The sequence below is a fragment of the Apodemus sylvaticus genome, chromosome 15, assembly GCF_947179515.1.
Source record: "Apodemus sylvaticus chromosome 15, mApoSyl1.1, whole genome shotgun sequence".
Lineage (NCBI taxonomy): Eukaryota > Metazoa > Chordata > Mammalia > Rodentia > Muridae > Apodemus > Apodemus sylvaticus.
This window is the reverse complement of record NC_067486.1, coordinates 58,061,249-58,087,352: the sequence shown is the minus strand read 5'-3', so window position 1 is coordinate 58,087,352 and position 26,104 is coordinate 58,061,249. Positions and strand designations below refer to the sequence as shown.

The following is a 26,104-nucleotide window of genomic DNA, read 5'->3' as shown; positions in this document are numbered from 1 at the left end:
CTGTGAATTGACTTTGACAAAAGGAACTTGATGGTTCTAAATGAAAAAAAAGCAAGTGCTTGGACTTAGTGATTGACCAGAGTCATCCTTTTTAGGATTTAATGCACTTCGCCCTAGAGTCTAGATAGCTTTCAGCATGCTGGAGTCTCTATCAGTTTAATAAACAGTTTGTTGCTTACCAACAAATTCAGAAATAGGATACATTTGAAAGGCTAAATGCTCCCATGGTAGAGGTCAAAATGAAGTAGTACCAAGTAGTACCTTAGCATATGCAACTAGCCACACCACCCCAGGCACCCTAAGCTGGGATGTCTGCCTTTGTGAGAACAGAAAGGAGAGGTCCTAGATCCAGCTTTGAGAATGAGGAGACCCCCAGCTCCTTGGCCAAATGCAAAATTCCAAAAGCATGAAGAACTGTTCTTTTAAAACAGAAGGGTCTGGGGTCCAAGGAACTTGGGAACAACATAGTAAGACACTATCTCCAAAACAAAAACAGACAAAAACCAAGCAGGTCAAAGAGAAGTGACAAGACAAACAGGCTCAGTGTGGTCCCATTTTTTTTAAGTCAGGAAAAAAATCATTATCTTCCAAGTAATACACACCAAGTCATAGGTACATTAAATAATATGGACTTAAACAGTCAGATCAATGAATGTTCTGAAAAATTATGCATCTAGGACTTGTGATCCTGATACTATGCCAGAGGACTTTGAGGGAATGAACCACAGCTATAATGTGTCAATATGCTATAGCTCGGAGAAACATGGGGGTGGGGGTGGGGATGATGATGGTGGTGGTGGTGGTGGCAGTGATGGCAGTGGCAGAAGTGGTGGTGGTGGTGGTGGTAGTGGTAGTGGTAGAGGTCATGATGGTAGTGGTGGTGGTAGTGGTGGTACCAGTGGTAGTGGTGATGGTCATGGTGATGATGATAGTGATGGTGGTAGTTGTGGTGTGGTGGTCATGATAGAGTTTGTGGTTGTGGTGATGGTGGGAGTGGTGGTGGAAGTGGCAGTGGTATGATGTAAGGGTCTTTGTTCTTCTTCCCTGGGTAAATGATAGAGTAATGAAACATCAGTCTTCACTGAGGATTTATACGTTTGTATCTCCAGAAACAAACATGTCTTGAGATTAATTTTCCATATCAAATAATTAAACAAACTATAGAATCAGAAGTAACATTGTCTTTCCTACCAATATCAGTGACTACTGAGCTACCAACTGTGGTGACATAGGTGTCTGAAGAGCAGGAAAAAGATGAAAATAAGTGAGGATACAAAATTAAACGGACTGAGTTATTACACTATTGGTCATCTCTACCTTATTTATTGATTTACTCTGTGTGTATGTGTGTGTGTGTATGTGTGTGTGTGAGAGATGAATATCTCATGTGTTCATGTGTGTGCATGTATCTACATGTGTACACGTGTATATATAGGCCCACATGCGTGTGTATATTTGAAGAACAGAGATCAACTTCAGGTGTCTTCCTTTACTGCTCTGTACCTTAATGGTTTGTTTGGTTTTTGTCTTTGTTTTAAGTCAGGATTTCTCACTGAAAGTGGAGTCCACCCATTGGCTGGGCTGCCTGCCAGTAATCTATCCGGCCTCTCCCACCTTAGCTTTACAGACATGCACAAACATGCTTAAATTTTCACCTGGGTGCTGGTGATCTGAACTCAGGTCCTCATACATTTTCATCAAACTCAACTCACTGAGCCACATTCCACCTTCTGTGTACATTATTTCGGTGGATAGCATCTCTTGATAACCAAACAAAAAACCTGGGTGTTATCCCTTTAGCCTCCCTTCCTTCCCCTGAACATTTAAGTCACTGCTAGGTAATCATTTCTAAAGCTCTGTATATTTCATATCCTTCCCCTCCTTCCCATCTTTTTATTATAAACCTGGTGTAGAATCTTTCTAAATTCCTTCATCAGCTTCCAAATGGGCCTCCCTGCTGCTAGCTCCAGGACTTTATTGATGAGGGAATTGAAGCACTGTGACTCTGGGCAAAGTACTAAAGTCTCCAATAAGAGTGAAGAAGGAGGGGCCAAGTCTCAATTTGAGCTCACATACATCAATTTTAAATCTAAACTTAAAAATCTCCTCTATTTTATGCTCCATCCCTCTCCCAAAAATTCTACCATCAGCACAAATATATCCAATTCAAGCATTATCCTTTGAACAGATGGACTTTAATGACCTGGGTAGCCAATCATAGGCAGAAAGACTTTTCAATGGAACCTTGCTGATCATTTTAAGCTGTTTCCGTCTTTGAAAAGATAAGGAAGGAAGAAAGAACTTAAACTCATGTGGATGGTTCTAAATCTTGGCTCAAACCTCAGATTTCGGGTTTCCTGCAACTGACCACTAACTCTAGCTGGCAACCTATGGAGTACGAGTGAATCTAGAAAGCTAGAAATTTAAAGGCAAGAAAGGTTAAAGAGTGTAAAAATGCATGTGCTATGATAATATTGACAGCTCAGTTTTACGGATTAGGCTGGGGGGGATTGCTATATACTTTTAAAGTAGTTCTCTTCTTGTATAAATGACAATCCAAGGCTTAAGCTATAGATATACTACACATAAGCCTATGCAATGAGAAGTCCATAAGCCACACTGAAACTATGCCCAAGGACCCCTACTTTCAGTTCAGGGTTTTGGGTTTTTTTCCTTCTTTTTCTTCTGTTTAGCTTTTCAATATAACATCTCATTTTGTACCTCTAAGAAAATGAGCAGCTAAGTCTAAGCCAAAAGAGTACCAATGACAATCCCCTGGACTATTGTTTACATATGGTTTAAAAGAATTATCCAAATTTTTTCTTACTCTTTTCTCTCTGAATATGGCAAAAAAAAAATCATACTAATGGTAAAATGAGATAGAAAGAAACTGCAGACTGGCCTAACATTGTTCTATATGACTCTAACTCAGGACCAGAGTTTCTATAGACAGAAAACTTTAAAACTGATTCCCAAAACTACAGGAGAACAAAAAAACAAACAGAAATAGCATAGTCCAGATACTTAAGTGAATTGTGTATTGTAAGTTTGTTTTATTAGTTAACTTTTCTTCCACAAAATCTGAGTTACCTGAGCAGAGCTTGGGCCTATTTTTCCCATACACACAGCGAAGTTAGCATTGCCTGGAAAATAACTTTTAGATGAAAAGTAATATTTCTGTGTGTCTCTCCCTGGCTTTGTGTCTCTCTTTTATCTGTGTGATGTGGTGTGGTGTGGTGTGGTGTGGTATGGTGTGGTGTGGTATGGTGTGGTGGTGGTACATGTATACATGATGGCCTTTAAGTATAATCTTCAGGAATGTCATCACATTTCTTTAACCCATCAGTTAGGCTAAATTTCCTGACCAGCAATCCCCAGGGAATCCTCCTGTCTCTATCTCCCCAACCCTAGGATTATAGCTCATACGAAGATGTGTAGCATTTTTACATGGGGGCTTGGAATCAAATTCAGGGGCTCATGCTTACAAGGTCAGGGCTTTACTGGCTGAGCCAACCCCCTTGACCTGGGAAAATCTTTTTCTCAAACTTTACATGAGCAAAAAACATCGCTGGATCACAGAGATCATGTCTCCCATATTGTCTGCCTTTGCTTTAGTAGGATATGTATAAAGAATCATGGCAAAAAATATACTATCAGATAAGGTTTATACTTCATCTCAAGTCAATTATAGTTTTGGTAGGCCCATTCAAAGGCTCTCTCTATAGGTAGGTAGGTAGATAGATGTAGGTAGATAGATAGATAGATAGATAGATAGATAGATAGATAGATAGATAGACAGATAGATCCAACTGCCATTTGGAGGACTGATGACAAGCAGACCTTCTGTCCAGTATTAGACATATCATATTGCAATTCATATATAAAAGCCAAATTTGTTTGTGTCATAGTAAAAGGGAACACACATGGTAGCAAAGACCAGAACAATGACTTCATGGTAGTTTTCTTGCTTATTAGTTTCTAGAGTCTGACAACCTATGGCAAAGTTTCAGATTAGAATAAGTTTAATTCTTTCATTTGCATCAGATTCTTCAAATTTTTCACTAACTATAGTAATAATAGCAATGAGAAAGGAAATGGTCAAGTTATGTATTTGTCCAATGACTAAGTACAAATACTGTTCTTGGGGAGGCCATCAGTTCAGTTTCCAAGCATCCATGTCAGATGGCTCCCAGCTCCAGGACATCCTGTGAACTCCATGAGCTCTAACTTATGTAACAGAGAGACACGCATATACACGAAACTAAAAAATAAATCTTAAAAAAAAAGTATCATTTGGTTTCATGACTTCCTGAAAAAAATTCAAATAATATAAACCTCAATTGGAATGAATGAGAAGGAAAGGAAAAGAAAGCTTGGCTTTTATTCACATAAAATGGTGGTTGAGTGTTATATAAGCCAACTACATTCCATCAGTCATATTTCACATTAGCTTTCTGGTGTCCAGTCTCATCTAACTGATCACAAGGCATATCAATGATGCTTCCGCATATATTGCTTTCTTGTCTCCAACTAGATGCCTTTCCTGAATCTGCCTTGGGTACCAATTCTAGAGCCTCCTCCTTTCATGTAAACCTGTGTATTGATCCTTCCTACAGATTCTCCTACTACAGCCCTTTGTGTTCAGAGCATCCTTTGCTCTCACATAATAACCATCTCTGTCTGCTCTTGCGACAGATCCACCCACTATCACGGAGTCGAAGAGCAATGAAGCCACCACAGGACGACAAGCTTCCCTTAAATGTGAGGCCTCAGCGGTGCCTGCACCTGACTTTGAGTGGTACCGAGATGACACCAGGTACATGCCAAACCCTTTACCCTAAGTTCCAAATCATGATCTCAAAGTTTCCCAGAGCCTAATAGCAAGACCTCACTCATCTGTAATGGTGTACATTTTTTTTTCCTTTTCAACATCACTTAGAAATTGTAGCCCTTAAGATGAACCCAAAATCACTCAAGATAAACTTAAATAGTAAGGAATACGGTTCAATTGATAATTTTCATATGCATCTTTCTTGAATGTAGTAGAAACTTAATTTTAATGGAGCTCATCCATTACTGTGTGTTCTTTGTGGATGGACATGATCGATTTGTTCCAAAAATAGATGTTGCATGATTATAATGAGTGAGATAACAAACACTCTATTTCCTCTCCTCTTTTGAAAAACTCCAGCATAAAGATGAGGAAGAAACCACAAAGTCATACCCTTCATCTGTATCACCTTAACTCTTCTGTTTCTTACTCTTAGGATAAACAGTGCAAATGGCCTTGAGATCAAGAGCACTGAGGGCCAGTCCTCCCTGACGGTGACCAATGTCACTGAAGAGCACTATGGCAACTATACCTGCGTGGCTGCCAACAAGCTAGGAGTCACCAATGCCAGCCTAGTCCTTTTCAGTAAGTATGCCAAAACAGAGCCTGCTTCCCTACAAGTGAGAGCTTCTCACACTGACTGGAAATTTATCCCCCATCCCTTAAAGGTAAACCTATAGAGAAATAAGAAGATTCCCACTGAAACCAGAGTGGAAGCTGCCAGTCTCCACAAATAGCAATATTTACAAATAGAAGAACTATTCTCTGTCCTCTCTTACTTTGGATAACTTCCCAGTGTTTTCATCTGTGTTGCATAGTTTCTTGTTTTTTTTTTCCTGGTTGGTTATTCTTCAGGAATATTCAAAAATACATATTTATTTTGTGATGGCCTCTTTAGGAAACTGGGGTAATTTAAGGGCCAAGAAATGGATGGCTCTTATAATATGCCAGTGAGTAGTTATTGGGAAAGAAATGTCCAGCAAGAGAAGATGAAGTCCCGGGAAAAGGAGAGGCTGGAAAAAAAGAAAGTGTTTTTCCTTACAAAAGAGGAAGGATAGACTGAATGTTTAAAGCATAATATCAAATTTGAAGGAGAAAGAGGTTCTGTAGGATAGTTTCCCTATGACAGTAATTTTATATTAATGATCCACCATTTGCAGCAGAGGTAGAATCATGGGAAAGAGAGCATTTCTGAAGGCCAGAGAAGACCCTGATAGACAGCAGAGAAGGAATAAGTCCCTTTCAAAGGCATGGATGTAGGAGACTCCACCTTGGAGTCTTGCTCACTGGAAGCAGGGTCAGTCATGTCTGTAATCCCACAACCTTGTTGGTCAGACAGCTATAATTCCAGATTCAAATGTCCCTGAGAGACAGAGGATGCTGAACGGGATCATGGGGTCATGGGGATAATATGTGGAACACGAAAGCTTTTTTTTTTTATTAGAATAAGTAAAGCAAAATGGTTAGAACCTTTCTAGCTACAAAATTCTCTTGGATTAAATAGAAAATGTTTTAAAGGTTTTATTATTATTTTAAAATAACAAACCACTAAACACTTTTTTTTTTTTTACTCTATGTGTGCTCATTTGGAAAATAAATTACTATGGCTAGGAAAGATGTCTTCATCTTGTTGTATTCAATTTAGATGAGCCCTCAAGGGGGGAAAAGATTCTTTGAAGAAAAATCAATTTAAGTGAGAGTTCTCTTGAAGGGTAGTATTAACTTTTTTTTTTTTTTTGGAAACTGCTGAATATCTAACACTACTTTTATAAATCAACAACCATAAACTACCCTAGACCTACAATCTGGCTTTGGTCTGTGGTAGTTTCATGGGGGATAGCTATACAAATGCTACATCAACATGAGGCTGAAAACTCATATCCTGCTTACTTGTCTCTAAAGACTAAACATAAATATTCTTTGCTCTAACCGGAAACAATGCTCACCAGACCCTTGAGGAACTATGTATTAAGAGATGTAGTTACCCACTCCTTCCTGACCCAAGGAATTACAGAGGTATAAGCAAACCTTGGGTGCAATGATAAATCTGAGATTCTGACAAACCTACAAGAACCTACTCAAGTAGAACATCATGCACCCAAGTTTTAAGGGAATTGCAAGATAGAAAATGCAACAAGATTATTTTAAAAAAATGAACAATTATATACCACATTAAGATATATTTTCTTCTCACCGTACAGAGAATACAAAAAGCAGGATAGCTGCTGATGAAGGAAAAATTGAGGAGAGAATATTTAGGCAGAGAGGCAGAGCAAGGACTAAGTTATAGACAGTAGAGACACTTGTACAACCTAATGAATGGGAACTACCCATCGCAACAATCCATGAAAGGATGTAACATGGTAAAATTAGGAAATATGAAGAATTTTAGAGAATTTCAGGTTCTAAACTGAGAATCAGGGAATCGGTCAAATGTTTCCTATCACAATGTCCTTCACGATTTGGGGAGAGTCATCCTCAGTTATGACGTACACAGTGCTGTAATAGGGTGGGGAGCATCTCCTCAATGGTCCCATACTGCCCTCTACCCAGCATCATGTATGCATAAGTACCAGTTTTGGATGCAGCACGTATACACAGCATATGCCTTTACCTTGGTGAGCAATTGTTTCCCTGTTTTATGATAAAATTAAGATATTATGTACTTAATAAAAACCAGATGAAATATCACCAGATTTTGAAGCGAATGGAGTTATTGCCATTGTAGAAAATTAGTTAACAACACTGTTTCTTAGACCCAAGGTCCAGTTATGAACTTCAAGGGAAAAGGGTGCGTATGTCTTTTATGGTGAGAGCAGTTTGGTTTTCTGACCACCCAAATTCCATCAGTTAGGTTTAGGAAGTATGTCATGACAGCCTGCAAAGTTAGAGTCTTAGAGATGGGGCTTTACCACAGTCAAGTTTGTACAGGCCCAAAAAAATAAGTAAGAGAGGGAGAAAGCAAGGAAAGACAGGAATGAGAGAAGAAAGGAGAAGGAAAGAAAGAAAAGGAATAATACGCCTGTGTAAGTAAGTTGCCCATTCTTCACATTCAAAATCAATGAGATTAAAGGGAGAGGGGAGGAAAGGCCCTTGTAAGGCAGCTGGTGTTCTTCCGCCCACCCGTGTCGGGAGGGGTGTCTGTAGCCAGAGGCTCTGACAGAAGCACTGTGTGGGCAGCAGGGTGCTCTGCTGACCAAGCTGGGCCAGAGCAGATATAGCAGCTGGCGAGCTGCTGCCAGCCAGAGGCAGCAGCAGGTAGAGACACAGAGCCAGCATCCCAGAGTTCCTGATTATTCATCCTTAATGCCGAGTCAGCACATTTCCAGCCCTGTCCACCACCTCAGTGACATGCTGACTTTTGCAGTGTCAATTTGCCATCCGTTGTCTCGGTTGTCCTCAGCAACATATAGATGTATCCTTCTCCACTCTCTAGTCACCTCTCCAGAGGGGTCAAAATAACTGGATGATAGTGCAAGAATACATTGTGCTTATAATACTTTCTTCCTAAGCCACTGGAACATTTTCGCTTTCATTTGTTCTCATTTTCCTCACATTCTAGTACTCTGCCAAAGACTCCTTTAGTGTATATATTTGAATAAAACCTTTTACATATTTTTCTTCATGCCCGAACTAAGTGGGGCATTTCACATTTTTCTAAATGTGTGAATCTAGTAGCACAATATACGCGGGCTGGGATTCAGCTACTTAGTCAGTTTAGACAGAGCCGTGTTCATGCCATAGATGAAGATGTGAATTTCTTTTGATGCAACGAGAAGTTTCATAGTCTACAAATAGGTTATAAGCATCTCAGTGTTTCTATGCAAATAACTGGAGATTTATCCACAGGATGATGTATATACCTCGTCTCAGTGCTTCCCTTAAGGGAGCAAAAATATGGGCAATTGTTTGAGTGTTGCTGACTCTTCCCAAGTGATGCTTATGTGAAGTGCTTGCTTCACATGCATGTCCTTTAACCATCAGGACAGCCTTACTATGTTCCCATGATTCCTTGTTGCACAGTGATTATGCAATCAGTGAAACTAAATGATATATACACTGAGTTCAAGATTTAAAGTTGAGTCTGAAATTCCTAGAGACCAGTTTATAGACCAACACATTGTTTATTTATGTAAAACAAAATGTCAGGAGCTACAGTTTGTGGTGTGGAGGTGGAGAAACATTGAACTTCCTCTTGTTCCTTCACGAAGCCTTTCTCCTGGCTGGTTAATGATCTGTTCCTGTATGGTAAAGAGTTCAGCTTTTTCCTTCTCTCCACTACCTCCATCATCTAAGGTTTACTGACTCCTGGACTAGGGACTCAAGTCTTTGAAATGTTGAGGTTCTCAACTAATATTCCAAGTTAGCAGCTTATTTCTGTGTAAAAGGAAAGTTCTGTCGATCAATTTTAGAGAAGCATGAAGATTGTTAATATATTAAAAGTACAGAAGGTAAGAGAATAAAAATATAAAGACATCTACACTGGCTCATTCTGCACCTGTGTACAGGGAGTACTTTCCCATTTCAGTTTATACTTTTAAAAGATCATTAACTTATAAACTTGTAATTGACCAGACTATAAAAACTGCCCAAGCAGTCTACAAGTACAGTGAATCTTGATGAGGGACTCCACGTGTTCTTCAAAATACATTCTAAATTACTATTTTAGGAGTATTAAATGCATATTTTTTAATTTTTTAATTTTTATTTTTTGTGGTACTTAATACTTAGCAGACTCCTTAACCATATTCTTATAGATACTTCATGATAACACATGCTATTATTGAGTTCTAACCCATACAATATGTAACAATAGACACTAATTCCTTCAAAGACTCTTTGTGGATACAAAAGGAAGAAAGTGGGCATGTGGGTTGCTTTTTATTTCAAAATGGACATTAAATGAGTTGAGTTCCAGGAGCAGTTACCCAATATTCACAGTGAAATAAAATCAGTTAGAAAATTATTTTGATATAAACACCTTGCCCTTCATTTCAGCTTTTTTTGTAGAGTCCTTTCGAAGTACGTCCTTGTGAAATGTTAACAGCTATTTAGGTTGTTTTTGGTTGGTTTGTTGGTTGGTTGGTTGCTTGGTTTTATTTTATTTTTCTCATATCCAGCAGAATCAGCCAATAGTCCTCTTGCAGTTACATATCCCATTTAGCCAACTGGAAAGCAAAGCCCATACTTAAAGCCCATACAAAAAGCCACAGCCTACGCTTCTAAGGCCAACAGCAGAGTCTGTACCTAGCATCTCCCACTCATCTGCTTTGACCTCAAGCATCCACATCCAAGAGAGAAACACAAAGCCCTCCAAGACGCCTGTTCTTCTGTGGTTTTGAAAATCAACAGTATGAAATTTTCTTTTTTCCATTTTAATTGGGACCTGCGTCACTTTTCAGTTCACTCTTGCAGGAGCCCACAAATCTCACTGTGAACTTCACAACGGTCACAGGAAAGATGGCAGGGAAAATGAGGATCAAAGGAATCAGGAAGGACAGATAAGCCAGAAGGACAGAATGGAGAGAAGGAAACTAACTTATGAGAGGTGCTAAGCCTAGTGATGTTAGCAGGGTGGAGCGGAGATGCTAATAACCAGCCGGGAAGCAGTAGTGAAGGCTATGGAGAGAAGGCAGCATGGTTTAGCAATATGCGTGTTCTTGCGGAAAGCCGGACAGAGTGCATGTGTCCAACTGTGAACAGTGTGGTGAGAAAAGTAATAAGCTGAGTCACTTAAATACTCTGAATAATAATAGTAATCATAAAACACAGCAGAGGAGTATAGCATGGGACAGTGCTCTCCCGCTGACACACAAGCGTGAAAGTGCTTCGGCTATTTATTTTCAAAGCTGGAAACTTCATAGCAAATGCACAGTGAAGGTTTAAATCATTTTTTTCTGCTTGGCACTTGTATGACTATAACATGATTGTTCTGTGGACATTATTTTCCTATTCTATCTCAATGCACTTAAGCACCTTTCACATTTAACCTACAACTTTCAGTCAAGCTAGAGCAAGCAGACAGTGTGCATAAGGTGCCTAGAAGTTTTCTCAATGGCCAGATGTGTGAAGAACCTGAAGAGGCAGGGAGGAAGGGGTGAATCAGCTTTTCCTGACTAACCACAGTACAAGATAGAGTGCAAAGCAAACAAATCTGAACTTGCTTATCTTTCTATGGCTTGGTTTTGGTTGGTTTTTATTTGACATTGGTCACTATTTAAATGAACTTCTAGATTAAAATGTGCAAATGTATGTTAACTGTGTTGTTCTATAGAGTTAGGAGTTGAAAAGTAGTGAGCCCTGTCTCTCCCACATTATTCTACCTTGCTGAAAAAGCCTCAGGGAAGATTTAGAGTCATATGCAGAATATTAATGAGACGTATGGAAGGTACCCTAAAACTTAAATTCCATCAGTATACTTAATTTATAGGAAGAAGTCCAAGTATGGGACTGTGAAAGTGAGAGACTTACCTTTTTAAGACCAAAGTGTTCAAATAAAAATACTCGCTATCATTTAACAAGATATATCATCAAAGTTTGGCCGACTCACCAAATTTTAGAGATTGCATGATAGCAAGAAGTAAGATGAAGAAATGGAGTACAGATAGAACTGTATCATCCCAAGAAACATATTGCCAGGAAGACTTCCTCCTCGGTCATCCTCTGATGGAAATAAAACCAACAAGAGAAAAGATGATTTAGTGTTTCCCCCAAATAAATTTTACAGATGCTTGGCTAAAGCTGATAAAATGCTGAAAGATAAGGGAGAGGAAACTTGTGGTGGCTGCCATCAACCCATTTATCATTAGCCAAAGGGAGAAGAACCAGAATCAAGAAAGATTCTATAACTTCTATATTCTGTTCTAGCCCCTGTCCCTAAGGAGATATAGGCTTTTCTAGCAGACGAGAAGACCCTATATGGAGGGCTACCACTGTGTTGGCTCTCTACTCTTGTTTTAATAATTTTAAAAAGGGTTTATTTTTATAATTTCACTAATATCTGTCTTTGATATTTTAACAGGAAGAACAAATAAACACTGTACTGGAGATAAGATAGTCTATAGGCATGGAAATTCCTGTTCTGTAATTGCTTGAGCAATTAACCTTGAGAATACGTGTGTATTTCTACCCTCTGTGATGTTTACCGTTTTTCCCCTTTAGAGCGTGTTTTACCCACAGTCCCCCACCCCATTCAAGGTCAGTATGATTTTTATCACTGTAGTTCTCTTCCTGGGTCATTCTCCAACATATAATGTGTGAAGCACACAAAGGAAGAAACCATATTCTCAAAATTCACATGTATTTGAAGTTACTTTTTCCCCATAAACACTGCAAAGGAAGATATTCTTTTGCCACAACAACAGCAGGGTAATTGTCATGCCACTACGTGTCAAGTCAGTCAGCTATACAAACATGGAATAATGTATCTTCAATATGCATTTACTATAGGTCACCAATAGCTTTCATATTGGAACAAACATGCCTGTATATCCTAGTTCTCTAGGACACAAAATTGTACATAAATGATCCCACTGACCACCCCTAACATAAAGATTTATAGGCTCTGTACTTATAGACATTGCTATTGCTTTTACAAGCAGTGTACTTTCCCAAAGACTAAACACAATACAATTACATGAACACTTCTTTTCCTTAACTATGGGCCAACTTATGTGTTTTGCCATTTACACATACATAATTTTAAAACACACAAATAACAATTTATAAACAGTCACTCTATATTCTTCTCATAAAACTTTCTACAGACCCAAATTAAATTTTTGCCTCCTACATCACATTTAGATGCAAAGTCACAGCCATGACTTTCTAGCTTAAGGGTATTTAAAGGCAAATTGGCAAATAAAATTAAAATAATAAAAAAAAATTGAAATGAAACCAACCTACCATTGAAATTAAATCTCAGAAAAGTGATTCGCAAAGAACACTCAAAGACATGAGGAAAAAATGGAAACTAGGCCATGCGGGGCCTCGTTTGGAAAAAAATAAATCCAATTAAAGAAGATTATTATACACACTATAAGAAAAATGTGCTCAGAATTATAGGAAGAAACGATGCTGTTTCATAAATTTGAAGATGGATCATGTTTTGTTAATTTGTCCAAGCTGAAGTTCCGACCAGTCTTGGCTGGAGATCTTCAAAGTGTCAATAATGGAATTTTTGCATATGTATACATTCACATATATGCAAACTTGCTTTAATTATATTTACAATGAGTTGCAGAAGGTTTCTAGGGCTGACAAGGCAGCCTAATAAATTTTGAGAGCAATCTAGACTATTTTAGTATAAAACTTAAAACTCTGTTGAATAAAATAACTTCCCTAAAGCATTAATAAAATCTGTTCCTTACCATGGCCACTAAAAATAAAACTGTTAAAGTGTGCCTGGTTTTCAGTCTTGACATGAAGCATGGCATTCGTGGAAAATATTCCATCTTGAATTCCTGACATGCCACAATTATTTTAAGACATTTAGCTTCAAGTGTTGTTACAGAAATCGACACCATTTTATCATGATGGCATCTTGCAAATATCTTGATAAGGAAAAACACACACAGAAGCATTGCATCTGGCCCAGTCTATCACGTTTGCAAAGAGGTCATGTCCGGTCCAAGATGAGCTTTGCACACAGTATCAAGATGACGCTGAGAGTCTTTGTGACAGCAGCTATGCAGTCACAAACTCAAATATTTATCTGATCGCGCATTGGGGCTGAACAAAGTGAAGCCAGACACTGTGCACACAGGACAGCTGCAGAGTGTTGAAGAGCAGTTCATTGAGGGGCTGACCTCATTCAATTCTGTGGAACATTGTTTCCTACACACTGAACAGTTGATTGGAGAATGACCCTAGTTTGGTTTTGTGCTGTATGTAGACTGTAGTTAGCTTTTTTTTTAGATAGATTTTAGAGAATCTAGTTCACTTTACTACTAATACTTTGGGCTTCTGCTAGCAGGGATTGAAAAGCTGTTCACGGAGACCTGGGTGAGCTGGTGTGAGAGGAAAATGTCAATTCTCTTAAGTCCCCTGTCCTTTACAAGGATGACATCTTCCTCTTCCGAGGGACCCAATCGCTTTTTCTATCTCTTTTCAATGAAGAGGGCTTCCCATGTGAAATGTACTTTCCCATGGAAAGACAAGACAATGACAGAATACTAAGTCTTTAGAGTGAAAACTCAGGATTCAAATACCCATGAAACATATGTCTTACTGTGGCCACCAATGAGTCCCTTATTTAATTAAATACTGTATCTTGTCATCATCTATTTGGAATCTTAACTTTCATCACCAAAGTGTTAACTGTCTTGTCTTTGTTGTTTGAGGCAAATGGCCTCAAGAATTTCAGAGTTTGATTTCCTCCAGGTGATTAAAAAGCTAGCCCAGACATTTCACCCCAGCTGCTTCCTCCTTAGTGCCTCACAGAAGAGGGTCACCCCTTGCATCCTTCCATAGCTTCAAACACTTGTGGCCCTCAGGCCATCTGGGAATGTACTTCTATGTATGCAGTGACATTTCAATACTAGGATGAAGCCAAAAGCTATTATGTATTGCCTGTAATCAATTAAAAATTTTCCAGCGCCCTTACCTCTGTGCCAAACATGAAACATAACATAATAAGCAGAGTGCTCCCCTGCTCCCTAATCTTTAAAAATATATATTACATATTTATGTATATTTAAATATACAAACATATATTTATATATAGAGAAAAAATAAGTGCTGTTCCTTCCTTGATTTGTTTCTGATAGTGGATTTTCCCATTAATTTTAATTCGGCTTTATTCGTTCAGAAATCAGTCCTAAATTGCATATATTTGCATAAATACCTCAACTATCTCACTGCAGAAAATCCACTGAATTGTAAAATGAAGGAAGAGTCAGCTTTAAATTTCTGAGGGAATTTTCTCACTTCGTTTGCCTGAGGCTATTGTGAGGGGCTTCTGTGAGCCTGGGCAGTGGTGGTTTCTCCCTTTAGCCTACTTAGATGTAACCTTTTGCCTCTGGAAGATGCGCTCACACTGAGGAGCATGGGTTCAGCACGAGACACTGAAAACAGCATTAGAAAGTTAAAATCAAGTCTAAGAAAGGAGGACAAGGACACCCACCATTGTTTCATCTTTGCAGTTTCAGAGCAGAATCTCCCATGAGCTCTCTGGACTCTGTCAGCCCCTCCTCCTCCAGTCTCTACCCATATTATCATTGTTTTTACAGAACAGGAATGAATGCGTGTCTCTTGTTTGTCTCCCATCTGATTATTTATCCCAAGTGAACAGCCTTTCCAATCGCTAATCCCATGTGGCAAGTAGATCTGGGATATTTTGAGATTATCTTCCAGGTTCAGGCATTGCACTGGATTTGTTCACATCTGCTTGCCATCCGGTCTCTGTTTTTCCATTGATAAAACACATTGCACATGGCTGGGTCTGCATGATTAATGCATTTATCTAAAGCTCACTCTGAAAACAAAACAAACTCTCCAAAACTAAAGTTCAAAAATAGTTTACAATCCAACCCATGGACAAGCCAGGTTTATATAAATTGGAAGTTATGCTGCTTTGTTTTCTCCCCAAAGGCTGGTGTCCTTATGGGCAAACCTGGCATCCAAACAGCCAGACTATACCTACCGTATAGGAAGAGATGGGCTTGCCCCTACCTGGCTCTGCTGGGAATGGGTTCTTTAAATCAGGATCTAAGAGAATGAAAGGGACAGTGGGAGGGGAAAAATTGAATATATCACATTTGGTAGAGATGGCTAGATAAGACTCACATTTTATTTTCTGAATATGTCATGCTGGAAATCAAGGAGAAGATGTCTCTCCCAAGTCCTAAATATAACATTTTCACCTGGTGAAGCACTGGTGATATTAAGACTAATAAAAATACCTAAACACCTCTATTAATTATAGATACTTACTGGTTTCTCATTTACCAATAAATGTTAAGGTCTTTTGTATGTACCATTTCATCAATTCCCACAATCAAAAGGACTTAACACTAATTTCTTCCTACACAGTTTAATGACCTAAGCATGCCCAAATTTAGTCTATCACATGCTGAACCAAAGCCATATAGAAATCTATATAGTACATTGCAAGCCAACATTATAATGGCATTCATAATGCTCTTTAGATATGCACCTATCTAACAAATTGCAATGATTCATCTAATTTGTTTTACACATTACAATACATACATACATAATAGTCACTTTATCATCCATACATTTTTTGAAAGTCATATTTGTATGCCTGACTAATGCAGAGATTTACATGAAAGCATCCAAAAAACACAGGAACGGAGGAACTCTCTGGCATCAGTACATCTAATTTCACACACTTACTCAGACCGATTTGCATACACACCTCTATTAATTATGGATAATTACCAGCATTGTTCTCTGTAATTCAGTTTTTCCAACTGTGAAATGGGAAAGAAATTGTATTTTTCATGCCTACAAGCTCAAAGTGGTACTTTAAATACCATATGAAGAACAGCACTAGAAGAAAAGCATATTGAATTTCAAATAATCATATTCAGCTACACACCCTTCCTGTGGGTTTTTTTTAAAGCACTATTCTGAGAGGTATGTTCATGTCATGTGGACATGGGCATTAGGTAGACATGACTTCCTTGTAGTCTGATTATTTTGGATCCCAAGTATGTTTTACGTGTCCACCTTACTAAGAAGTTTAAAAGTCAAACTATCTTAAAGCCAAATGCAAAAAAAAAAAATTGCCTTATCTTTTACTCATGCCAGAATAAAAATCTTGAAGAAAATCCACAAAATGTCACCGTTCTCCAGGTGAGACACATTTACTTCTCAGTGATGGCTGTCATGGACACCATCACATCATAGTAATCTAAACTCAACAGGCCAGAGAACTTTCCATTTGTCCCAAAGATATATAGGGACAAATATATAGAGATATATAGATATAGATATATAAATATAGATATATACAAAGATATATATAATCTTATCTAGGAAGATTAAAATGTTAAAACCCATCTCTCCCTTACTATTAGTTGTCAGAAATAAGGGTCTTAGTTCTATTTATATGTAAGAAGCCATGATGAAACAAAGTCACAGAATTCACACAACTACCACTGGCTAAAGTTAGTATACAAGAAGATAACTAAGGGTCAATCTGCATATTTTCTTCTCTGGCTCCTTCAGATGGGACTTGAGTCTTCCTGCTGATTTTCTTTACTTGTGAGTGGCTTTTGCAGCCATAGCATTAGGTCATGTGGCATCTGTGAGTTAGTCATTGCCTTGAAATGGTTTAGACCCACCTATAACCCTCAATGTCTTACTTCCATGTCCGTGTCTTAGCTCTCTCCACCTCTCCACACTTAGCTTGATGTTTCCCAAACCATTCTTGTTAAAATCTGCTAACAGGAATTGATATGAAGTGTATCCACCGAGTTATTGAAACAGCCAAGAGCAGATTTGTGGTGGCGAATCTCTCCCTCTCTGAATTTGCATTTAGCTTCAAGCTAAACGACTAAAAGCCCTACAGCGTGAATTTACAGGTATCGGAATTCTGACATTTCCTCTCATGCTTTCTTATTTCTCCAGTCTTGATCTGCTTACACCACCCAGCCTTTCCTGGTCACCTCCCTTTCCGTGCTATTTTGATTTCGAAAGCCAGCTGGGATTGGAAAATGCTTTTTTTTTTTTTTCTTGAAAATCGAAGCTTCCACTAAATTTTAATTTGATGAAAATATTACTCTTGCATGAGCTTTATGGGGGAAAGAAAGAATCTTTCAAAGTAACAATTACATTTGGGGATTAAGTTTAAGTAATTGGCAGTCTTGTCTTTTTAATTAAAAGGAAGAAAGCTGCCTAAGAAGAGCTCAGTGAGATTTGCAGTGGGAAATGTTGGCATGTTACCCCACAAGAGTAAGAAGACCCGCATCCTCAATGGACAGATGACATTGGCGATGGTCCTTCTGGTCCTTAGAGTGTATCCCAGCAGGGCTAGCCTTAGTATTCCTCACAAGCTATTCAACATGAAAGTGCTGTGAGAGGCTTTGTAGGTAGAGCTGAAGTAGATTCTTTGGGAGCTTATCTCTAGGTTGGTGGACACAGTGAGGCGGGCAGAGTCCTTCAAGAAAGCAGTAAGAGGTAAACAGACAGGGAGGGGACAGGGCAAATGGCTCGATGATAGTGTGCTTACCCAGCATGCAATGGGTCTTTGGTTTGATCTTCAGCATCTCTCTCCCAGGCAGGATACTAAGCCATCAGCATGATACCAGACACTGGCAAAGGTCATACCCTTGTCTCCTTACAAACATAAACCTTATTTTCAGTTTTCCCTCTTATTTTCCCTCTTCTTCTGTCACCCGTGGTTCTTATTCTTGATTTTCATTTTCTCTACATTCTGTTCAGATTCATCTTGCATTCACAGATGCATATTATATCCCCTTGGAATCCCTTCAAACAAAACAAAAATAAAAGTTGAGAGAGAGAGTAATAGCAATCACTTCTAAATACCCGTCACTGCCATGCGGACACCACTGAGTCAGTCACTGTAGGATCTATGGAGAGGAGACAGCCCTGTCTAGAGAAGCAGGATACAAATTAACCTCAGTAACAACTTCCTTACAAAGTCTCTCTGTCCTCACGATGCCCTTTCATCATCCCACGTTATCTGTAGGTATTAAATTAAATGAACGCTTTGATGAAGAGAAGGAAAGGTAAAGCAGAGGCCTTACATCTCCGCTTGCACACTGCTGGGAGGAAACACACCTGCCAAGTCAGAGCCCAGCATGAAATAATGAGGGTGGAATTCCAATTTAGGACGTTCATATGTGCCGGATGTATGAGGCGAGTCAGCAGACAACTCACGAGGACTCTGCTGAGGATTGTCAGCTTCTATCCACCACCAATCAGGGGAGGAGAGACCTTGTAAGCCATTTATCATGCTTTCTAATTGGACACTGGGGAGCCAAGATGGCCATAGTGTACCACACCGCTCTGCTTTTTCACTGACACTAGAAGAAAATACTTCCCACACGTCTGTGACATGTATACACACTGACACCTGCACATCACAGCCAGCAGGATATATTGACTATAATTCACAGGGAAGTTTCTTGCTTATCAGCACACCTTAGAGGCCTTGCATTTCCAGCATGACTTCTGCAATGTCTCAAGAACCACTGCGGCAAGCATAGCATCCTCTCAGTAGGTGGGGAGAACTCTTAAAGGCAGTTAGAGATTCCATTGCCTGAGCTGCTCTTTCTAGCCATCCTGGCTCTAGTTCACACAGCCCCAGATGACCCCAGCCATGTTCTGTGTTGGAACCCTGTTTGACCACTGGACAGCGGTTATGTTTTAATTGTGTGTGTCTGTGTGTGGTTTGTTTTCTTCATCACTCGGGAGCAGGGAATGTTTGGACAGCAGACACTAAACAATAACTTGCACTCTGTTGTTGATTCACAAGCTCCCGTAACTTGGGGAACTTTCAAATTATCCTCCACAGCCCCAGAGTTCCAGAACACAGGTAAGTTTGTCACTGGGCATTCCTGAAAGCAGCCGGAACAGAGAGAATGGTTCCCTGAGGGCTCAAAGCTCCCATTCTGACTCCTCTGCTATGGACTTCCCTCATTAGTCTTCACTTGCTCTGACTTTTGCTTTATAGTGTTTCTTTTAGAGTTCATACTTCCTCTTTCTCAAGCTACCTACTCACTAGGAACAAAAGAAAGAGCAGTCCTTGGTAACTGTCAATCAAAACTCATCTGGGGCTCCAACTAAGTGACTTTGGCAGTGACCATTATTGTGAAGACGTTGTTGATGTACTCAAAGAAATGTTATCCTAGAATGTGTTCTGAGCTGGGCCTTTTGGGAGTAACTGTGCAGAGTGAGCAGTGAACAGTGTCTCTACAAGAAGGTTTACAGATCTCATGGGGAAGCCCGTAGTAGAGATGGTTAAACAAGCAAGTTGAGCTATCTTAAGTGCCAGGTTAGGGCACCTGCAAGGTGCTGAGGAAATCTAGTCGGATAGTTTAGGTAGGTAAGTCAAGGGTGCTTCCCTGGAAAGGGGGAAACTGAATAGCAGAAGGGAAGATGGGAGTACGAAGCTGAATAACACAAAATGTAGAAAAATCTAGAATCCAGAAAAAGCTCACTGGTAGATATTTAACATAAAGCCCATCTGATTCTTAACATCTAGAAAAAAAAGTGAGATTTTCCTTAAGATTCTTATTTCTGTTCTTCTGTATTTTGCAAGAAAAATGACAAAGGAAGGAAGGAGGGGGAAGGAAGGAAAGAAGAAAGGAAGAAAGGAAGGAAGGGGAGGGAAGGAAGGAAGGGGAAGGAAGGAAGGGGAAGGAAGGAAAGAAGAAAGGAAGGAAGGAAGGAAGGAAGGGGAGGGAAGGAAGGAAGGGGAAGGAAGGAAGGACAGAAGGAAGGAAGGAAAGAAGGAAGGAAAGAGGAGCAAGAAGAGAGAGAAAGGAGGAAGGGAGAAAGGGAGGGAGAGAGAAGGAAAGAGTTACCAAAGGAACAGTGGATATTTATTGTGTTATGAGAAATATTCCCTTGGGCTGAATGCACCAGCATGCCTGGATAGTCCGTATGGTCGTAGCACCTATTCCAGGTTGATGGTCAGGAACACTGAGTCTGTCTCCTAGCTGAACATCAGAGGAAGCTTACAAAGCTCTGTGGTAAGATTTGGTTTTAGTTGTAGGATGGTCAGGTTATAAGTGAGCAGCTATGTTTTGAGAAAGCTCCCCAGAGCTTGGAAGACGCTGTACTTGGGGGTCTGTCAGAGCAGGAGTGTACAGAAGGAGTTGTAGATACAGAAACCTTGTGACTAAGGTTTGCTAGAGATCAAGAAGAAAGTCACCAAAAAGAGAGCCTGAGGCATAACTTCCCTTAGCAAGGCCTACACTGTGATGTTTAGTTCCACAGAGGCAGATGCAAGGGGAACTCAGAGAATACCAATATTTCTAAATCCCTTATCTTCTTATTTCCAGGAGCTTTTAAACCCTAGGAAATCCTACAGATTGACTTATTCTCTCTGCATTCAAATTACTTCGTTTCATGGTGTTCAAATGTTTTTGATTTTTGAAACATACAAAATGAAAACTCACATTACATGGATTAAAGATTGCCTTGAATCCCTCAGGATTTTGAATCTAAAAATGTATGTTTAAATGGTTCTAGAATTCAGTTTAGACCTTGGAAACAGAAAGCAGGGAGTAAAACCAAAGAGAGAGGGAAAAAAAGAGAAGCCTCTAGAGATCTACCCAACCTTTTCATTTAATCCTCTTTTAGCAATTCAAATAGATGAAGGGGCAAAAAAAAATCATTAAAATATATAGAATATGTATATTTTAAAACACAGATGTTAGAATCTATTTTCCGCTTTAACAACTCAGTTGAATCAACAGCTAAGTGTGATTGAAGCTGGGTAGTTACAAGGCAGTTAACTGGGCTCTATCACGGCAGGAGGCTAAGGACCAAGATGTCACCCACAGGTGCAATTTGGAACATTTTAGGGACAAGGACAGAAACATGTGTTGCCTCTTTAAAGCCTAAAACTGTCAGCCTGGCCAGGAGCCTCTCCTTGACAACTGTGTCAAGTGAACTTGCTTTATATATATTTTTCTACCTTACAGGCCCTGGAGAACCCTTTATTAAACTTAAGCCTGTGGGCATTCTGGGACACTTTAGTTCATTGATTATTAAAAATTAAACCTACCCAGGATGAATAAGAAACCCTCAGGACTTGAAGAAAAAAAAAAAACCAGCCTTAATGTAAGAGACTTTCTGGAGTCCTTCGTTCATATTGTGAGTGTTTAACGAGACTGCATTTTCTGTAATAATCCATGGGGTAGAGCTCACAGCAGCCAGATCCTGCTGCTCTTTATAGGAACAGTCAACAGTACATCGGGCTTCTGGTCAGAAAGAGTCATAGACCTGTGCAAGCCTCTTTACACCTCATGCTGGGAAGCCATATCCCTTAAATATCACCCACACTGGCTTCTCCTTTGTTTTATTGCATGATAACCATCAACTTAATTTTAAGGGAGGGATTCAATCAACATAGAATAGTGAAAGCAGAGCCAAATAATCAGAAATTGCTTTTTTTGAAAATTTCCTAGATTTATTTATTTATTTACCATGAGCATGTTTATAATTGGATAAAGTCCAGGACTACTTAAAATAGTAGAAATTAAAACTCATTCATCTCAAGTGCACAGCAAAAGCACAACTTTACAGGAGAAGAAGCACAGTCTCCACTTTATTTTAGGTGATGGTTAGGTAGACATATGAAAACATCAGAACACTTCAAATAATTGATTATTGTTTATCATAATCCCTGAATTTTTGAATATGTGCAAAACAATACAGTTTTGAATGTATAATCCAGACTTGAACAATCAGAGAAGCATCTAAATTAGTGATGAACCCATGTCACAAGCCGATCACAATCTTTCTTAGGACTTTCCCTGTAGTAATTAGAGAAAATTGTGCTTTGCTGTCCTTACTGATGTATGTTAAGATACTGTCTGAGAGTTCATTCTACCACATGGCACACACGGTGCCTTGCCTCGATCACACACCTTCAAGCCCAGAGCATGTCTTTTTCCTTCTGTTTGAAGTATTGGCAGTGGATGGTTCTCAGCTGAGTTGCCCTTTATGCATTGCCTTCAACCAGATACAGTAACTGGAACCAGTGAGTAGCTGATATAACAGTGAGGTTTATAAAGGCTTCCCTTCCCTCCCATCATACCAGACAACTCTAGAGCTTATCCAGGTCACCTTCCTCTGTCCAGTCCCACTTTCTCTACTCCTTTCTTTCATGCTGATATTGAGATGTCTTCCTAGAAAACTTCCTGTGTTGCCCCTGCACATGTGACCTCAGTTTCTGTGAATTCATATGTCCATCCTCCTGTTGAATTGGAGGACCTTTCTTGCTTAGTGTCCTCCATCTCCTCTGGCTCTCACTCCCCTTCTTCCTCCACTTCTGCAGGGTTCCCTGGTGCCTGAGGGGAGGTATTTGATGGAGATATACCATTTAGTGATAAGAGTTCCAAGGTCTCTTACTCTCTGCATAAAGTCTGCCTGTTGGCCTCTGTATTTGGTCCCATCTGCTGCAGAAGGTCGCTTCTCTGGTGATAGCTGAACAAGGCACTGATCTCTAGCAGAAGGTCATGAGGAATGTTTTAGTGTTACATTCTCTAAATAGAATGTTAGTATATAGCTTTACCCTAGATCCCGGGACTATAGAGTCTTAGGGTCTTGATCACCCAAGCGGGTGTTGGGCATGGGTTCCATCTCATGGAGTGACCAAACAAGACATTGGTCGGTTATGCCACAAGTTTTGTGCCACCATTGCACAAGCACATCTTGAGGGCAGGGAACCATTGTAGACTCAAAGGCTTGTAATTAGGTTGATGTTTGTATTTCTCCTTTGGTAGGGTGAAGGCTCTATGTAGGCACCAGCTGACTTCTCCATGTTCAGTGAGTTCTGTGGGTGTTGTCTTCAGCAAGAGGGCCTTGCTGTCACTTTGTGGAGAGAAACATATAATCTTGACAATAGCCTGAGTTGTTTGTGGGTTCCCGTTGGACCCCTTTGGCCAATAACTGAAATAGATGAAAACTTTTCACAGTACTAAGTGTTGTAATTGTATCTTGTTAACAAGAGATACCCAGCTAGACCTGTCTCAACAATTTTGGCAACTTTGCTAAGATCGCCTTCATAGATATATATATTTTAGCTTCTAAAATATTTTTAATTCATGATTTGTTGTCTAGAGTTTTCTCTTTTGCAAATAAAGACAATATATCCTCATGAGAAAAGATTTTTTTTTAATTCTGAAACTACAAAAGAAAAAAAATAATGATCACATATAATCTATTTCCTCATAGAGGACATCACCGATAAGATGTAAATGAACATCTTATATAAACATTTGTATTGTCCACAAGCTCTAGACCCTTCCCTACTTCCCACCTTGTCCAAAGATGGGGAATGTCTGTATCTCCTGCAAGGCTGGAGCAGAGGCCGGGTAAGAAGCAGTGTTCTGCTATCCTGCACTCACACCCACCATAGCATGTTCATGATGCTTTCTGGTCCTAGGCACAAGACTTACCTTACAAAAGGTTCCCCTGGGTTTCCTCTGGGACTCTCGGTGAGGGTATCACTCAAGTTGGAGAAGACCTACTTTCTCCCTCTATACTGAAGGATTTGTATTTACTATTTGTATACTTATTTCTTCTATATTTTAAAAAGTAAAAATAAATTAATAAAAGCCTTTTATGCTTTAAAGGCTTTTGCTGTATTCTATTCGTCATAGAACATTTGGTTTGTGGAGATTTGGCAATCCAACTGATAATAAACAAGGCTCAAATGTTTTGTTCGCATTTTATAACAAACTATGTCAGTATTCATTTTAATTCAAGTTTATTTATTCACTCACTGAGTCTAGGATTATAATATATTGGTAAGTTTGCATCATTGCCCCCTCCTATAGCCAGCTGCAGTTCTGTCCTGCTGGTGGTCAGCTATACAGAGCAAAGCCCTCTGAGATGTTCAAACGCAGAGTGTGAGATCCCGTTTTGATCCGTGTCTAGTTAAGGGATGCTGACATTCTTCCTCAAATGTTAATGGCATGGTAGGACTTCTGAGCCATCTGGATACTGGTTCTTACTTATGGAAACAGAAGTCCTCTTATACCCTGGGTCCCCACAACTTCAGACTGAGAGTGGAGCGCAGTAGTAGGGGCCTTCCCTGGCCTGCATGAGACCCAGATTTGGGTCCCAGCTCTGCAACAATCTAAATAAACAAGAACAGCACTAGAACAGCCTGGAGGTTAAGGTTCAGGTCACCTTCTGGTTTGACTTTCTCCTCTCTTGCCTAGACCCAGAATGATTCCTGATAATTCTCAGAGACCAATATTCTAGAAATATTAGGCACTAAGATTTATACAAATTGAATATCACACATGGAAGAAATCAAAAGTTCTAACAATACAAACAGGAATCAGAGGGCATATCTTTTTCTGTGGCAAAAGGAAAAATAATCATACTTGGAGGCAGAAGCCGCTAATCCCTAAAGCCTCTGAGTAGAGAGAAGAAACCCATGAAAAAGAAACTAATAATTTCCAAAGTGTGGCTTTCAAAATTGAATTAATAAAAACGTCCCCCTTTTAAGCCACTATAATAATAAAGGCTTTATTTTTCAAAACCTTGACACACACAAAATGTCAGAGAACAAAACCCCACCGATTTCTACAAAGGAACCTTGCAAATGTTGTGCTCCCGGGCCTTGTGTCCGTAAGGGAAGGAAAGGCTGAGGCCCCAACCCCTTTTCCCCCCTTTTTTTTTTTGGCCACCTTAGTGATTGTCTTAGTTTGGGTTTTACTGCTGTGAACAGACACCATGACCAAGGAAATTCTTGTAAGAACAACATTTAATTGGGGCTGGGTTACAGGTTCAGAGGTTCAGTCCATTATCATCAAGGCAGGAACATGGCAGCATTCAGGGAGGTATAGTGCAGGAGGAGCTGAGAGTTCTACATCCTCATCTGAAGGTTGCTTGTAGAATACAGGCTATCAGGCATCTAGGATGAGGGTCTTAAAGCCCACACCCACAGTGGCACACCTAGTCCAGCAGGGCCACACCTTCTAATAATGCCACTCCCTGGGGCAAGCATGTGCAAACCATCACAGTGATTTAAACCATACCTCTTATCACTTTCGGGCAACAGGAAGATGAAATCTCTCTACCAGAAAATTGTTAACTCTGATCTTGCCCCCCCCCCAAAAAAAGATGTCACTAAAAATATGAAGTCAGCTACCAATGTGTTATTTTCACACCTGTAGCACACACAGCAGAACACTGGCCTTGCAGAAAAAGTTGTGCCATAGATAGGAACCGGCTATTCCCTTATTCAAATACATCTGCCACAGGTAACAGATGAGATACCTGTGTTCAAATAAATACCCTGGAATTAGCACAACTGTGCAAACAATGTCAGGCCCACACTGCTGCAGGACCCCTCCATGTAAATAAGGAAAAGGAATGCTGAGAGCTGTGGGTGGGGCAGAGGTGGGTAAAGAGTCAAACTATGCAAAGCTGCTTCTGATCCTAACCTCTTGCTATCTGGTCACAGCCTCTGCTGCCAATCCCCTAACCCCCATCCCCAGGAACTCAAAGAAGCAGAGTCTGCAAGTGCAAGGAAACAAACGCTCCCTAACTGAAGGGAGTTTCCAGTGAAATCTTTCGCAATGCTCACTCTGG

At 39.7% G+C, this 26,104-nt stretch overlaps 1 protein-coding gene across 1 annotated transcript in view; it reads left to right on the top strand.

Annotated features, from left to right (window-relative positions):
- Lsamp (limbic system associated membrane protein) overlaps positions 1 to 26,104 on the top strand; it is a 638,950-nt gene that overhangs the window by 602,010 nt on the left and 10,836 nt on the right. The window contains exons 5-6 of the mRNA XM_052158414.1: positions 4,696 to 4,816; positions 5,268 to 5,416. Coding sequence (XP_052014374.1) covers positions 4,696 to 4,816; positions 5,268 to 5,416 — 270 coding nt within the window. The remainder of the gene's footprint in view (positions 1 to 4,695; positions 4,817 to 5,267; positions 5,417 to 26,104) is intronic.